This window comes from Hyperolius riggenbachi, chromosome 2 (genome assembly GCF_040937935.1).
Source record: "Hyperolius riggenbachi isolate aHypRig1 chromosome 2, aHypRig1.pri, whole genome shotgun sequence".
Taxonomy (NCBI): domain Eukaryota; kingdom Metazoa; phylum Chordata; class Amphibia; order Anura; family Hyperoliidae; genus Hyperolius; species Hyperolius riggenbachi.
In genome coordinates this window covers 218347361-218363701 of record NC_090647.1, presented here as the reverse complement: position 1 = coordinate 218363701, position 16341 = coordinate 218347361, and the positions used below count along the sequence as shown (strand labels likewise).

The window sequence follows — 16341 nt, the reverse complement described above, 5'->3', positions numbered from 1 at the left end:
CTGGAAACCAGTCTTATCACCCGAACGATAGTCTGTACACACGTCGGATTTGACGTGCGAACGACTGAACGACGGAACGTTCAAACGACGGGTCGTTCAGAAAAATCCGACGTGTGTATGGGCCTTAATACTGACTAAAGCCAGAAACTGTATACAATTTAGATGTTTTGTTGCTGATAACGACTTAAGGAGGAAATGAAAAGTAGGTAGTGAGTTATGGCAAATCTCTCCAGTAGGAACATAGTAGTAAAACCCTGATAATTAAAATAAAGTTTTTTGTTTTGTTTGCCTTATGCTGGTATTTACAAAATAAGTTAGATAAAAAATAAAGGACACAGTATATTAAAAAAAAGGAGTAAAAAAAAGTAACATGGTTTGTTCCCCACACAGAGCAAGAATTAGGGCCCATTCACACAAGGGCGATTAGCGGGTGATTCCCGGTAATCGCTAAAGCACTAACATTTTTAAAAATTGGCAGTGCTATTCTACCCTATGGCAGTGTTCTCACTGCCGCGATTGGCGCCAATCGCGGGCGTTTTGCGATTAGCACCAATCGCAAACGCATTACCTGCAGCATTTTTTTGCGATTCTGGAATTAGCATTCATAAAAGGGCAAATCGCGATTGCTCCAAGAACGCATATTTGTCCATTGATTTTTCCGCGTTAAATTATTGAAAAATCACCCGTGCAAAACGCTAGCACTAATCGCTAGTGTTTTGCGATTTTAAGTGTGAATGGGCCCTTAGTGGGGAATGCAACTGTAGTTTATTTAACAGACTTCTAACTAAAAAAGGATTTTCTTAAGTCTGCAAAGTATGAACAGCTAAGAGAGACAGAAGCAAGCTAAATAAATAAGCACCGTGTCACAGACAGAAAGAAAATAGGACATTGTAGTTGCACCGTTGACTGCTTTTGATAATAAAATTCCAGACGTGATCTTGTGAGCATGGCCGGATTTGCAGCAAGGGCACCAGAAAACGAGAGGTGAACAGCAGGCTGGCACACTAAGAAAGTGAAACTGCCAACATGTAAACTACAGCAGTCACAAACCCAGTCCGTGGCTGCCCTGCTTTCATGGAGAGAGCAGTGGAGCACAGGTTCTGTCCTCCCCCCATCCTGTCCTGTGCTCCGCTCAAGCACAGAACAGGTTGGGGGGTACAGATAGTGCACAGGATGCGGCAGTTGGGGGGATCTTTGGCGACAGTGGGCCTCGGTAAAGTGTCCAAATCCGGCCCTGCTTGTGAGATGGTCTATGCTGGCTGTCCATTATAACAAAGCAATGGGTAATACACAGTGACGTGTATTGTAAATTCATAGCAAAAAAGCTTTAATTTGTGTATGCCATATCAAGAGAAAATATGTATATTTTGAAACATGTTAGTGATAGTCATTTTATTATACATTCCAAGTTGATACCTCTTAACTAGTTGTTCAGTTTTAGTGTTCTGTTGTTATAAACCATAGAAGTGTAAAATAATGGAACCCGAGGAAGCACAGTGAGGAATCCAAATACAATACCTGGAACCTGAGGAAGTGAAGAGAGGAGGGGAGTACAGAGTGCTTAACAGAGGAAATCTGAGAACAGAGAGGCAACAGAGGAAATCTGAGAACAGAGAGGCAACAGAGGAAATCTGAGAACAGAGAGGCAACAAAAAGGACTCCACAAAAGACCTTCTGCCAGTGAATAATAAGCCATGACAGGGGGCAAACATAATCAGTCACAGAGTAGGGAACAGCAATGCTGCAACAAGATATGGGCCCCCTGAATAAAATTGTAGTAGAAAAACACAAGGTTCCCTCCCCCCTTTACCTCATCAAGTGTGATCAGCACTTTCCCTTGCCACCCCTGTCCCCACCTTGTAGAGTAGTGTAGGGAGTGGTATAATATTTACCTACTCCATTGCTGCAGGTCTGCTCCATGCTTCCCAGCAGCTGCATGCTCTACGCTGCTATCCTCCAGCCCTTGATCACATTTCCAAAGACCTGGAGTATGGCAGCATAGAGTGTGCAGCTGCTGTGAAGCATGGAGGAGACTCACAGCATTGGAGAAGGTAAATATTATATCACTGCTACTCTGCAGTAGGAGGAGCGGGGTCCCATAGCCCTTGTGCCCCCACCTCCATGGTGTTAAACCTCTGCGGAAATATATGTGTAATAGAGGTCGAAAGGAGTGTATCCAGGAGAACACCAGAACAAGTAAAACCCAACAGGATGTGTGGCCACCACTGTACCTACTTTAAAGAGAAACTCCGACCAAGAATTGAACTTTATCCCAATCAAGAGATAAAAAAATGTGTCACCAAGCGCCAGTGGTCCTCTATTCTATACTGCAGCGTGTTGGTTGGGGGCTCCCTTTAATCCTCAGAAGGTAATAAAAGATTGATAAATTGACCCAACAAGCACTAAAAGCTCAATAGTACATTTATTAAAGGATTAAAAGGTCAGATAAACCGATCAAATGAGGTCACACTCTTGGTCCAATCAATCACTCTCACAGTCCTTCACACACACCTACAATACACACCTTATATACTTTGTTTATAAAGATGTGCACAGAAAAAAAGTAAAAAATGGATAAAAAATTCCAACAATTCCAATTTGAGGTATAAAGTTCATTTAGATCTGCCAGGAAGCGTTTCCGTTATATCCCCTCATTAAAGAGAACCCGAGGTGTGTTTAAAGAATGTTATCTGCATACAGAGGCTGGATCTGCCTATACAGCCCAGCCTCTGTGCTATCCCAAACCCCACTAAGGTCCCCCTGCACTCTGCAATCCCTCATAAATCACAGCCATGCTGTGAGGCTGTGTTTACATCTGTAGTGTCAGTCTCAGCTGCTCTCCCGCCTCCTGCATAGCTCCGGTCCCTGCCCCCGTCCCTTCCCTCCAATCAGCAGGGAGGGAAGGGATGCAGGCGGGGACTGGAGTTCTGCAGGAGGCGGGGAGAGCAGCAGACTGACACTATAGAGATAAACACAGCCAGCTCTGACAAGCTGTTTGTCAGCAGCATGGCTGTGATTTATGAGGGATTGCAGAGTGCAGGGGGACCTTAGGGGGGTTTGGGATAGCAACAGAGGCTGGGCTGTATAGGCAGATCCAGCCTCTGTATGCAGATAATATTCTTCAAACCCACCTCGGGTTCTCTTTAAATGATAGCTTTACAGTCATCTGTTCCGTAATTTTAAAACTTGAAATGTGTCTCAAAGGAAATCAGGGGTATATATGCACTTACAGGTCCGTCTTGAAACAGCTCACAGCTCCGCTGATATGATAGTTCTTACCAAGGGTTGAGACGCAAGGGTTAATTGTAAAAGAAAGGCAGAGATCGCGGACTCAAGGCGGGTCGCCGTAGCGAGCAACGGCAGCCTGCAAACGAAGGTCCGGGGATCTCCAATGGTGACGTCACCCATAGCCGAGTGTGAACAGCCAGCTGGGCGGAAGTGCGGCGAGCGGACCCGTGCATCTGACATACGGAAGTGACGTATGCCGCATTGAATCACTAGCGTGTACAGCAACGCTGAGACTGTTTGCTACCAGATATTCTACGGTGGTAAGAACTATCATATCAGCGGAGCTGTGAGCTGTTTCAAGACGGACCTGTAAGTGCATATATACCCCTGTTTTCCTTTGAGACACATTCCAAGTTTTAAAATACAGAACAGATGACTGTAAAGCTATCATTTAATGAGGGGATATAACGGAAACGCTTCCTGACAGATCTAAATGAACTTTATACCTCAAATTGGAATTGTTGGAATTTTGTATCCATTTTTTTACTTTTTTCTGTGCACATCTTTATAAACAAAGTATAGAAGGGCCCTTCTATTGTAGGTGTGTGTGAAGGACTGTGAGAGTGATTGATTGGACCAAGAGTGTGACCTCAATTGATCGGTTTATCTGACCTTTTAATCCTTTAATAAAGGTACTATTGAGCTTTTAGCGCGTGTTGGGTCAATTTATCAATCTTTATCCCAATCAGTAGCTGATACCCCTTTTACATGAGAAATCTATTCCTTTTCACAAACAGACCATCAGGTGGTGCTGTATGACTGATATTGTGGTGAAACCCCTCCCACAAAGAAATTCTGAGTACGTACTCTTGGCAGTTTCCTGTTTGTGAACATTGCTGCATTGTTGGAAATAGCTGTTTACAACTGTTTCCAACTGCCAAAAAACATGGAGCAGCTACATCACCTGTCAACAGTAAAAATGGCACCATGTAATAAATGTCAGAATGTAAATCAGGGATTTAAAAGATTTTACAATGGGCAAACACTGACTAAATAATTATACATAATTATTAAAAATGAAGCACTTTTTTATTACATTATTTTCACTGGAGTTCCTCTTTAAACTATTCCATGTGATGTCACAGCCCAGGTGCTATATGCCGATACTTACATGGGACCTGAATGCGTATGGTCAAATTGTCAATTGGGCATGCCTGTGACGGTACCGATTTTCATCCAGTTCAACAATATTTATCAAACTGGATGGTCGATCGGCCACCAAATCGCTAGATGTACGACTAGCATAAGATACAGTTGCAAAGGGGAAACAATTGTGATCCTTGATTGAATCAACATGATTGGTTGCTCTGGATAACTTCACTTAGACCACAGTTTCCTTTGCGCCTGTCTTCATAAAGTATTCCCAGTGTTTATGGAGTTAAGGAAGATGAGAGTAGCATGAAGGAAGGATCACTTCTGTGCTTTATAGACAGGTAATGTTAAAAATTCTTTCTCTAATTACATTCTATATGCTTACTTCAAAAATGCTGATTCAGAAACAGACCAGATCAATGATGTGAGAAGAGAGGAAAAATAATAATTGATTTATACTTCAGACACAATAAAGTGGTCATTGCAGAGGCTTCATTATTACAGTAAAGCATTCCATAGAAATAAAACCCTAAAAAATCTATAGTTAATAGGCATACAAAATACACAAGATAACAAAAAGCAGCGCGCTACAATACCCTCTGGCTCACTGTATCGGAATGCTACAGATTAGCTGTTTCATGCAATACAATACATCTATCAGAAAATGCTCAAGTGCCTATTTACCCTGCACTAAATCAGGTGACTGCATCTTCCTCTTTGATGAATAGCGTAGCATTTTGTAGAGATAAAGGAACATTATTGAGGTTAGTCAGCAGATCTGAGAGTTAATGGTGCTTACAGAGTAACCCATCAAATCTCCAGACAAAAAGCAGGTAGATGTCGACTTCCCAGTGTTTAGTGACGACAGTTGAGTCTGTGGACTTGATTCAGTTACAAAAATCACCAGCGTAGACAATTGTTTAAAGAGGAAGTGTCGCGGAAATCTTAAAATGTAAAACACATACAAATAAGAAGTACATTTCTCCCAGAGTCAAATGAGCCATAAATTACTTCTCTTCTATGCTGCTGTCACTTACAGCAAGTAGTAGAAATCTGACATTACCGACAGGTTTTGAGCTAGTCCATCTCTCCATAGAGGATTCTCAGCATGGTCAGTATTCTTTATTCTTTATAAACTGCCATTCACTAAGTGCTTTTAACAATAAAGAGAACCCTGAAAACCCCCCTATGGGAAGATGGGCTAGTCCAAAATCTGTCAGTAATGTCAGATTTTTACTACTTACTGTGACAGCAACATAGGAGAAAAGTAATTTATGGCTCATTTTACTCTGGGAGAAATGTACTTCTTATTTGTGTTTTAAATTTTAAGATTTTCGCGATTTTCCTCTTTAACTCATGCAAATTGCTGGACCGGACTGCCGGGCTAATATTAGCTGGCATCACATCCTGACAAAAAACTTATTTAAAGTATCTGTTATCATCCGGACATTTTATTTTCATATGATTCAATTATTGTTTTAGATGGGAGGAGGCATTGATTAATGTTAAAAACAAAAGTGTGGGCAGATGAGCACTAAACTTGGCCTGTTTTATCCAGGGGATAAATCTTAGGACATTTTCCTTTAGTTGTAATAATTATTTTTTTTACATTTGTTTAATTTTATTTATTCCTGCTGCGGCATTCCATCAGGCACCACACAGACCATTAGAAAATAAAGTAAAATTCATACATGCTTTTTTCTGTGCACTAGAGGGAGACTCAGCAAAAAAAACAAAACAAAACAAAAAAAAATGTATCTGATGCAGTTTTTTATTAGTCCTTTGAACAATAGGGATCTTCCCTAGGAGAAATTAATGGATCAATGGGGATACCCAGTGAGGATTTTAAAAAAATACTTTTTTCCCCCAGTGGGGGAGTTAAACAAAATATTTTTTTTGCCAGAGCTCCCTGTAATATTGCAGTGGTGTCTATCAAAAATGAACCAATGCCGGGCAGTGCTGCAGAGGTGACGGAGTGATGGAGAGCATCATTTGACGTTTGGCTTTTCAATCAAGATTTGAGAAGAAAGTGAGTAAAAGGAGAGGAGAAACAGGAGACTAGAAGAAAAGAAATTGAAAGGAGAATTCCCCAAGCAATCAAGCACAGCAGCTAATATGCCCCAAATGTTTCCTTGGGAAACCAAACCCAATCCATCTCTTCTGGTCCTGGCCCCCTTCCCCATTCACCAGCTGTGGTCCCAAATTGACCCCTTACAACAATAATGTTCTTACATAGCTTCTTTGCACAACTCATGAACCCCCGCAACGTTGATTCCAGACTCTCATCTACCCCACCTCAACAAACTAGAAAATGTTTTGCTCATTGCTCATGACTACCAAGAAAACTTAATTAATACATTGAACTAACCCCTCGACTCTTTCATTCAAATTTTGCAAACACTCCACAGTATTACCTTCTAGACCATCTAGAAGCTTTGATGCATAGAGGACAAGGTCACCAAGAATGTCCAACATTCTTGGTGGCATTCAAAATAATATTACTGTCACACAGCTGAAACAGTTCCTCAACCATTTCTAATCTTCTCCTGCTCTCAACTGACCTTGATAATCATTCCGTCCATAAACCTCTTTGTATTAACTGTGACAATAGTTCAAGGAAATCTGCTTTATTCCATCTCAAGCAGTAGAAAGAACTTCATCTCACACAATAGTAAAAATCCAAAACTCTATCGACGAATACACAGCAGAACTGTCATAACCAGGGGTGCTCGGATACCATTTTTTAAAATCCGAATAGATTCGGATCCGGATACCCAGATATCTGGATCCGAATCTAATATCCGAATCCGAACTAAAATAACAAAATCTCTCTTTCTCTCTCTCTCTCTCTCTCTCTTTCTCTCTTTCTCTCTCTCTCTCTCTCTCTCTCTCTCTCTCTCTCTCTCTCTCTCTCTCTCTCTCTCTCTCTCTCTCTCTCTCTCTCTATCTCTCTCTCTCTCTCTCTCACTCTCTCTTCCTCCTCCTCCTCCTGCTGTTAACCAAAAGGTTGGGGGTTCAAGCCCACCCAAGGACAGCTTTCTATGATCCTTTCATGATGACAAAGGCCAGAAAGAAGTAGGCAAAGGAGTGCCCATTTTTCCGTACAGCTAAGCGGTCTCACTCACTTTTTCCTACAACGAAGCATCTGCTGTACGGCAGCAGAGTGGTGCAGCGTGTACTTAGTTTTTTACACCTTGCTTCACCACAAGGGCCAATCGGCGGCCATAGCCCCTTAAGAGAAAGTGTCATTAGGGCCTTGCTGTAACATAGATTGTAGTGTAACTATTTCAACTAATGTACCCTTCTTAAACTTGAAGATTGTATACAAATGTAAGCAGAGTGGTGCAGTGGAAGTGTGCTGGGCCCATAACCCAGAGGTTGATGCATTGAAACCATCCTCTGCTAGGCATGATTTCATTTTTTCACCTCGCTTTATCGCATGGGCAAAATGGTTTCCATAGCCCTGTAAGAGAAAGTGTAATAAGGGCCCTGCCATAACATAGATATTATGGTAGCTAAGACTACTCCTTGGCCTTTCTTGTAGTTGAAGAGATGAGTGAACTGTGACACCACACTTAAAAAAAAAACAGCAAACAGAGAAGCTTCACCATATTGGAGCATTGGATTTGGTAAAGTCTTAAGCCATTGTGTTGTAAGACACAAGTAAGCTTTAGGTTAGCAGGGATGGTTAAATGGCCACCTAGCTTTTCATTCTCCCCACCCTTGCCCTGGAATCTTCCAGACCTTAAATTCAGCATGTAGTGTTGGTGGTATAGTGGTGAGCATAGCTGCCTTCCAAGCAGTTGACCTGGGTTTGATTCCTGGCCAATGTATGTAAGCTTACTTTTGTGCAGTCACACAGGTGCAGTGAAAGGTAGCAGTGACTGGTATTACAATACAATGTGCAGCTGTCACACAGGTGCAGTTAACAGGTATGCACGGACTGGTATACTAAACAGTGTGCGGTCACACAGGTGCAGTGAACTGGTAGCAGTGACTGGTATTACAATACAATGTGCAGCTGTCACACAGGTGCAGTTAACAGGTATGCACAGACTGGTATACTAAACAGCGTGCGGTCACACAGGTGCAGTGAACAGGTATGCAGGGATTAGTATTACAAATGTGCAGCTGTCACACACAGGTACCGTGAACAGGTGCAATGACTGGTGGTATATTACACTGCTTGCGCTCACGTAGGTAGGTAGGTGCACTGAACAGTGAACAGGTGCAGTGATTGGAATTACAAATGTGCACCTGTCACACACAGGTACCGTGAACAGGTGCAATGACTGGTGGTATATTACACTGCTTGCGCTCACATAGGTGCTCTGAGCAGGTTACAGGTATGCACTGCAGTGATTATAATTACAAATGTGCACCTGTCACACACACACACACACACACACACACACACACACACGTACTGTGAACAGGTGCAATGACTGGTAGTATTAATAATGCGTGTGCTCACGTAGGTATAGGTAGGTAGGTGCACTGAACAGTGAACAGGTGCAGTGATTGGGATTACAAATGTGCAGCTGCCTGTCACACACACAGGTAGTCACCGAATGTACTAGCCCTGGCAGTGGCACAGTAGGAATTACCAAGGCTGTCTATGCAACACAAGTGTCTGTGGGACACACACACACACACACACAAAATAGATCACAAGAACAAGATTAGCTCTCAAAAGAGCTGTTGAGGGGTGCTTTTTTTAGCAATAAGAATCAGCAAGGAGCAAGTCAACAAGCCTACAAGAGCCTAACTAAGCTTTCCTTATAGCTCTCTCTGCAGAAGCAGCAGCTCTCCCTTCTTTAATTACTGGCACAAGAAAGTATACAAATATCCGGGCACCAATCAGCAAGATAATGCACAAACTCCTTTAATCCTTCCCCAAGAATTCTGACAGACAAATTGTATGGCCTAACAGCCGTTTCACAGAGAAATCTGCTTCTTCAGAGGCAACAATAATCATTGTTGCCTCTGAAGAAGCAGATTTCTCTGTGAAACGGCTGTTAGGCCATACAATTTGTCTGTCAGAATTCTTGGGGAAGGATTAAAGGAGTTTGTGCATTATCTTGCTGATTGGCGCCCGGATATTTGTATACTTTCTTGTGCCATAAATTGTACCTACTCTTCCGGAGGCACGGTCTCTAACCCCTGCTACCCCCTTGGGGCTGCCTACCAGGGCATCTAGTGCCACCCTATCCACTCTTCTGGTTGCTTCTTTAATTACTGCAGGCACACGAGTGAGTCCAATGCCTGACACTGCCTGCCTTTTATAAGGGGGGGGGGCGGCTCCAGGAGGGAGTGTAGCCTGATTGGCTACAATGTGCCTGCTGACTGTGATGTAGAGGGTCAAATTTGCCCTAATGATGCACTATGGGGGCAAATTGAACTTCCTGAAAAATTTGCGGTTCTCCGTGATCGCGAACCCCAGAAGTTCGTCGTTTCCCATTCGCCGGTGAACCATTCGGGCCATCTCTAACTGCCGCTGTGCATTGCAGAATACTTTGAGGGGATGGAGTTTCATTGCACAATGGACAGAGCAATTGGAGGTAGGCCACAACAAAAACTCTGGTGGGCCCAGAGCATCCAATGGACGGTCAGTTTTACAACACTGTTCTATGCCACAATGCTTTTTGTGCCCATGCTATGTCTAATGAGTCTTCTGGGAGAAAATGTTTTACAAATGTTGCTGTTTTTTGGTGTTTTTGAAAGGCATTCATTGGTCACATAACCACTGTTTTATGGTTGAAAGTATGTAATTAGTTTATTTTTAGTATTTTTTTGTGTGCAGTTTGCTTTGTGAAGAGAGAACAGAAAGGAGATGCAGCAGATGTTCAAATGCTTTAGGAAACTGTTCCTACATTTTATGCTACGAGTCGATACACTTAGAACTGATCTCTGTTTTATCTAAAAATCTATAATTATATTAACACTCTGAAAAATTGGTACATATTTTATTCCTACTATACAGCTGATCTATAAAAAAACACATATCTGCAAAACTCAGCAGATAAAAGGGAAAAAGACTGTTGACATTTTTCTGTACACGATTTGCTCAGTTACAATAATTTAGTGCATTTCAAATGTTGGCTGCCAGTCTGAAATAAGTGTTTTTTATTGAAGTTTTCATTTATCTATTTTAGAAATGACTACTACTGTTTTCTTCTTATCAGCTGTGCAGAATCTACTAATTACAGAGCTAATCTGACTGATTGGATTTGGCAATTATGTTAATTGCTTACTATAGCATTTGGTATGTGTCAGTCTGAAAGCAGTTTAGATCACTGCCTCTATGCAAACATGAATGAATGACAGTGCAGCGGGGTATACAAGGATGCCAGGGAGAAAAGCTGCTGTAAGCAAACTGATTATCAGTATGTTTGCTAGTGGTTATCTACTGAAGATAAGGAAAATAAACATTCTTCAACTGATAACTTTTTGCTTTGATTGCACATTATTTTTTTTAATGTTTAATGTTTTTAATTGTCTGTAATCCTATTTATTGTACAGTGCTGCGTAATATGTGGCGCTATATAAATCTAATAAATAATAATAATTATATATATATATATATATATATATATATATATATATATATATATATATATATATATATATACAGATAACTGACTATCTGATTATATATGGCCCTGTTTTATACAAAAGTTGTACCTCATTTTGGTTTGAAGGAGATTCCTTCCAGTTGCTTCAATGCTAAAGCATGTGATGCAATGGAGACAAGTCACAGTGACTAATCAAGGACTAAAGCTCGCTAGCTGTCACTAATGATTTATTGCTAGAATTATCCTGTTGCTGAATCAATTTCTAGATAACACAGAGTAAGTATTATTTTTAAGCTTCTTTTGGCTCAGTTGCAGGTTGCTGTATGTCAGCAGTTTGGGGCCAGTAACATTGTCAGTCACCAACATTACGGTTGCTTCCCCAATACTCTGCAATGTTTCAGTTGATCGGTGATTGTGTTTAGGATTAGGAATTAATTTGCTCTGTTAATTCAAACTGAAAATTTCCCCCAATTAATACATATAGTAGAAAAAAACAGCAAAATCAGTGGTGATCCATTGCCTGTATGCTACTAGTGTAAAGGGGCACTACAGAGAAAAACTGTACAATTTTAAATATGTGCAAACATATACACATAAGAAGTAAAAAAAATTTCCAGAGTAAAATGAGCCATAAATTACTTTTCTCCTATGTTGCTGTCACTTACAGTAGGTTGTAGAAATCTGACAGAAGTGACAGGTTTTGGACTAGTCAATCTCTTCATAGGGGATTTGCGTTCGCAAGTCAGGAACTCCCTGCATTTTGACTATAAGACACAGTGACTTTTTCCCCCACAGAAAAAGCGAGTCTCATAGTACAGAAAATACAGTACGTGTTCTTGGGGTTCTCAGATGATAGCATCCTAAAATCAGGTTTTCTGGGTGATTTATACATTATGCCATATGGTCTTACATTCTCATTGAAGGCATTACAAACATATTTATATATCTTTTCCACAGATGCCTATCCCAATTCAGAACTACGGTATGAATGGACAAATTTGACAGAGAAATCAGTTGTGGTGGCTCCAGATGGATCTCGCCTAAATCAGTACCATTTAATTGGACAAACTGTAGGAACAGAGAACATCAGTACCAGCACAGGTAAGACTCAGATTTCACCAAATTCAGGTAAAGAGGGCAGTCCACCCTAAACGTTACCATCTCAACCAGAATAGGCAAGTTACTAAATAGGTAATGCATGTAGGTATGTAACTGTCTCCAGACAATCTCCAACAATTCTATGGTAACATTTATTCAAGATTTGTGGGTTCGCCTCCTATTCTTCCTGAAAGAGAGGATAACTGAACTAGCTGCCACCTCACCCAACAAAAAAGTAGTGTTTTAAGTGAGCACCTAAAGTATTATGCAAAACATTTTCTGTTTCAATAAATGTTTCTTGAGGATTTACAAAGCACACAAGCAAAAAAGACAAGCTGACACAGGTTCAGTATATACAATGAACAGAAAGAATCTGCAAAACATTTTCACTTTCAAATGTCAAGTTGACACTATCTTTTTTATTTCTAAAGATTTACTGTTTCCAACATGAGAGAGAGAGAGAGGGAGAGATTTCATCTATCAGTTTTATAACTAAGAACAATAGCAGAAATTCAAGTTTTCTTTAGGACCTTTGCTTGGTATGCATGATCAGAGTTTTCTAAGAGTATTAGGTGGCTAAACACTCCATTCTTCCACACTAGGAGCTTTGAGAATCTGGAGTGCCCCTGGCTAACATGTATCTAAAGGTTTTCGTTTCCTGTACAGTAAGTCCTAGTGGTGTTCAGATCTACAACCTGGTGGAGCAGCTGTGCTTAGTCTCTGACTGAGGACAAATGCACCAAATTTGAAAAGAACCCTGCCTTAGGATACCATCAGTTTACCTCTGACTCTAGTCCTCATACAAGGTAACCTTTATGGCTCCCATCTTGTGCAATATGCAAGGAAAACGTTATGCCCCTCATCCCCTCGATGGGTACTCCCGAAGACACAGAGACCCGGAGAACTAACTGTACGTTTCTGATCCTGGGTGAGGCCACATTTTGCTGTGAAGAAGTGAGTTTGCCATTGAGGTATTGTACTGTGTACAGTTAGAAATGGTGCAGGTTAAAAAATGGCAAACCACTCCACCGATAAATTTATTATAAAGCACTATTTACTGTTTTATTGTATTCTATTTCAGAACTCGATTTATCGTTCATATACATGATGCTGAAAATGACATCTTGCTACTAAGGTTATTTAACATTTTAAAAACGTCTTAAAACATTAAATACCCATAGTAACTAGATGTCATTTCCTGCATCTAGCATACATTACCTTGTACCAGCGGTCGCGCCTTCACCTCCTACTTAGTTTGCAGGAGTCCTGCATCCAGCCAATCACCATGCGGGGACTGAAGCCACAAGGTGATTGGCTGTATGCAGGACTACTGCAAACTAACTGAGGAAGTGAAGGAGCAATTGCTGGGACAAGGTAATGTATCAATGCCTATGCACACACTGAATCCTTTACCTAATCCTACTCCCTCCATTCCCACTGCCTAACATCAGTGTCCCACTGTGCGCCATTATTTAACCGCACCATACATTGTTGTATCCTTAAAATGCTAGATATCATTTTATAGTGCAATTCCATTGCGGCGCCATACTTATACAAACGTCGCTCTGTGCCATTTTTATCTGATCCGATTTTAATGCCCTAACCATTTGTAAAGCAAATATGATCAGCACAGAAATGAAATGTAAATATCAGAAATGTCAAGGTCCATTTACTTAGAGGGTATTCGTCCGATGACCACTACTAAACCTCTTGTGAGATCAGAATGCTCAGGAAATAATGAGACGTATAACATAGGCTGTGTTCAATATCATTTTCTGACCCAATGCCATCATATAATCCATTGTTTACAGACCAAGTCACCTTAGAATATATGTACCGTATTTTTCGGACCATAAGACGCTCCAGACCATAAGACGCACCTAGGTTTTAGAGGAGAGAAACCAGGGAAAAAAATATACTAAACCTGGTGCATCTATAGTTCAGGAGCGTCTCCCCCAAGCTCCTGAGGTCAGTATTGTGAGTTAGAATTAGACTGTGAGCTAAATTGGTATGGTCTGCCACAATAAATTGCACAACAAAGACCACAGGTAAACTAAAATCAATAATCAATATGTACCAGCCAAATTAATCAATTAATACATTTCAAGCAATAATACATTAGTGCAGCTGAAATAATAAAAGTGCTTAGTGCAGTCATTGCATATAACAAAGCTGAAACAGCTAAACAGTAAGACCACCATGAAAACATTACCACGTGCTGGTACAATACGATACATACCCTGTGTAAAGACGAAAGATAGTATAGAAATCCGCTTGTCTAGGGAAGATCATCAATGACACACTCACCCTGCTCTGTCCTGGGAGCAGTGACAATCGTGTCTGCAGTCTGACCTCCAATACATCTCTCCCTCCCTGCTTCACCGCAGCTGCAGCCTGTGCATGTCCCTCAAGCTGGGATGTCCTGAGAGCAGTTGCAGCGATGTGCACAGTCTGGCTTCTGATTCCTCCCTCTCTCCCTCCTTCACCGTGGCTCCAGCCTGTACTCACGCTGGGATGTCCTGGAAGTGGTCACAGCTAGTGATGCTCAAATACCCCTATTTAAAATTCGAGTTTGGTCGAATTCGAATAGTAAATTATTCGAGGTCAGTCGAATATTCGAGTCGAATAATTTTTACTATTCGATTCGACCTCGGACTTCGAGCTCACTATTCGAGTTGGTATTCGAGCTCACTATTCGAGCTGACTATTCGAATTGGCCTTAAATAGCTTCCAACACTTGTTTTGAGGGTGAATGATGCAAGAAACATCTTTTTTTCCAAGTAACAACAGCAAGTGATTATGTGGGGATGTTCCTTTAAAAAAAAATGTGGAAAGAGAAGTTGTGTCCTAAATTTTGTTCAGTAGTGTTACTGTATATACTTGTTCTTCTTCTTCTTTATCTTTCTTCTTCTTCTAGATCTTCTTCTTCTATATCTTCTTCTTCTTCTTCTTCTTCTTCTTCTTCTTCATCATCTTCTTCTTCTTCTTCTTCTTCATCATCATCTTCTTCTTCATCTTCTTCTTCATCTTCATCTTCATCTTCTTCTTCATCTTCATCTTCTTCATCTTCTTCTTCTTCATCTTCTTTTTCTTCTTCTTCTTCATCTTCTTCTTCTTCATCTTCTTCTTCTTCATCTTCTTCTTCTTCATCTTCTTCATCTTCTTCTTCTTCATCTTCTTCATCTTCTTCTTCTTCTTCTTCATCTTCTTCTTCTTCATCTTCTTCTTCTTCATCTTCTTCATCTTCTTCTTCTTTTTCATCTTCTTCTTCATCTTCTTCTTCTTCATCTTCTTCTTCATCTTCTTCTTCTTCATCTTCTTCATCTTCTTCTTCATCTTCTTCTTCTTCTTTTTCATCTTCTTCTTCATCATCTTCACGTATTTCTCTTTTCAATTTTTTTTTAAAGAAATGCAGCTATTTTTGAGCGTAACAAATAGCTGGTGGGCGCACGCATGTTGGAAGCGCCATTGTATGTGCTCCCTGGCAGTGGAAACACAAAGACAGCAGGAGGTAAATTCAGCAGCAGGAGGAGGAGGATGAGTGTGTGGCAGCAGGCAGTCAATGAGGCAGGCAGCTCGCCGTGACATAATAGCCCTGGTACCTAGCGGTGATACCAGGGCTGTAAATAAACACAACAGGAGGTCCCAGACAGCGGTCGTGCAGCCCACATTGTGTCCAATACACAACTGGGACAACACAGTTTTCAACCCGGGCACCTCAGAAAAATTAAACCTTTTTTTTTTTTTTATGGTTTTTTGGTTTTTGGTTTTGCAACCAATATAGCTATTGTTTGACGTAATAGCTGGTGGCAGAGTGGCAGCAGAAGAAGGTAATGCTGTGTACCCTGGCAGTGGGAAACACAGACAGACAGCAGCAGCAGGAGGAGGAATGGAGGAGTAGGCGAGCAGCTATTGTTTGACGTAATAGCTGGTGGCAGAGTGGCAGCAGAAGGTAAATCATCTGTGTACCCTGGCAGTGGGAAACACAGACAGACAGCAGCAGCAGCAGCAGGAGGAGGTGTGGAGGAGCAGTGTGAGTGTGGCAGCAGGTAGGCAGCGTGACATAATAGCCCTGGTACCTAGCGGTGATACCAGGGCTGTAAATAAACACAACAGGAGGTCCCAGACAGCGGTCGTGCAGCCCACATTGTGTCCAATACACAACTGGGACAACACAGTTTTCAACCCGGGCACCTCAGAAAAATTAAACCTTTTTTTTTTTTTAATGGTTTTTTGGTTTTTGGTTTTACAACCAATATAGCTATTGTTTGACGTAATAGCTGGTGGC

The 16341-nt window shown here is 41.2% G+C and overlaps 2 protein-coding genes across 2 annotated transcripts in view; one reads left to right on the top strand and one right to left on the bottom strand.

Annotated features, from left to right (window-relative positions):
* GABRA5 (gamma-aminobutyric acid type A receptor subunit alpha5) overlaps positions 1–16341 on the top strand; it is a 380379-nt gene that overhangs the window by 234043 nt on the left and 129995 nt on the right. The window contains exon 7 of the mRNA XM_068268152.1: positions 11913–12056. Coding sequence (XP_068124253.1) covers positions 11913–12056 — 144 coding nt within the window. The remainder of the gene's footprint in view (positions 1–11912; positions 12057–16341) is intronic.
* GABRB3 (gamma-aminobutyric acid type A receptor subunit beta3) overlaps positions 1–16341 on the bottom strand; it is a 666404-nt gene that overhangs the window by 601676 nt on the left and 48387 nt on the right. The window lies entirely within an intron of this gene.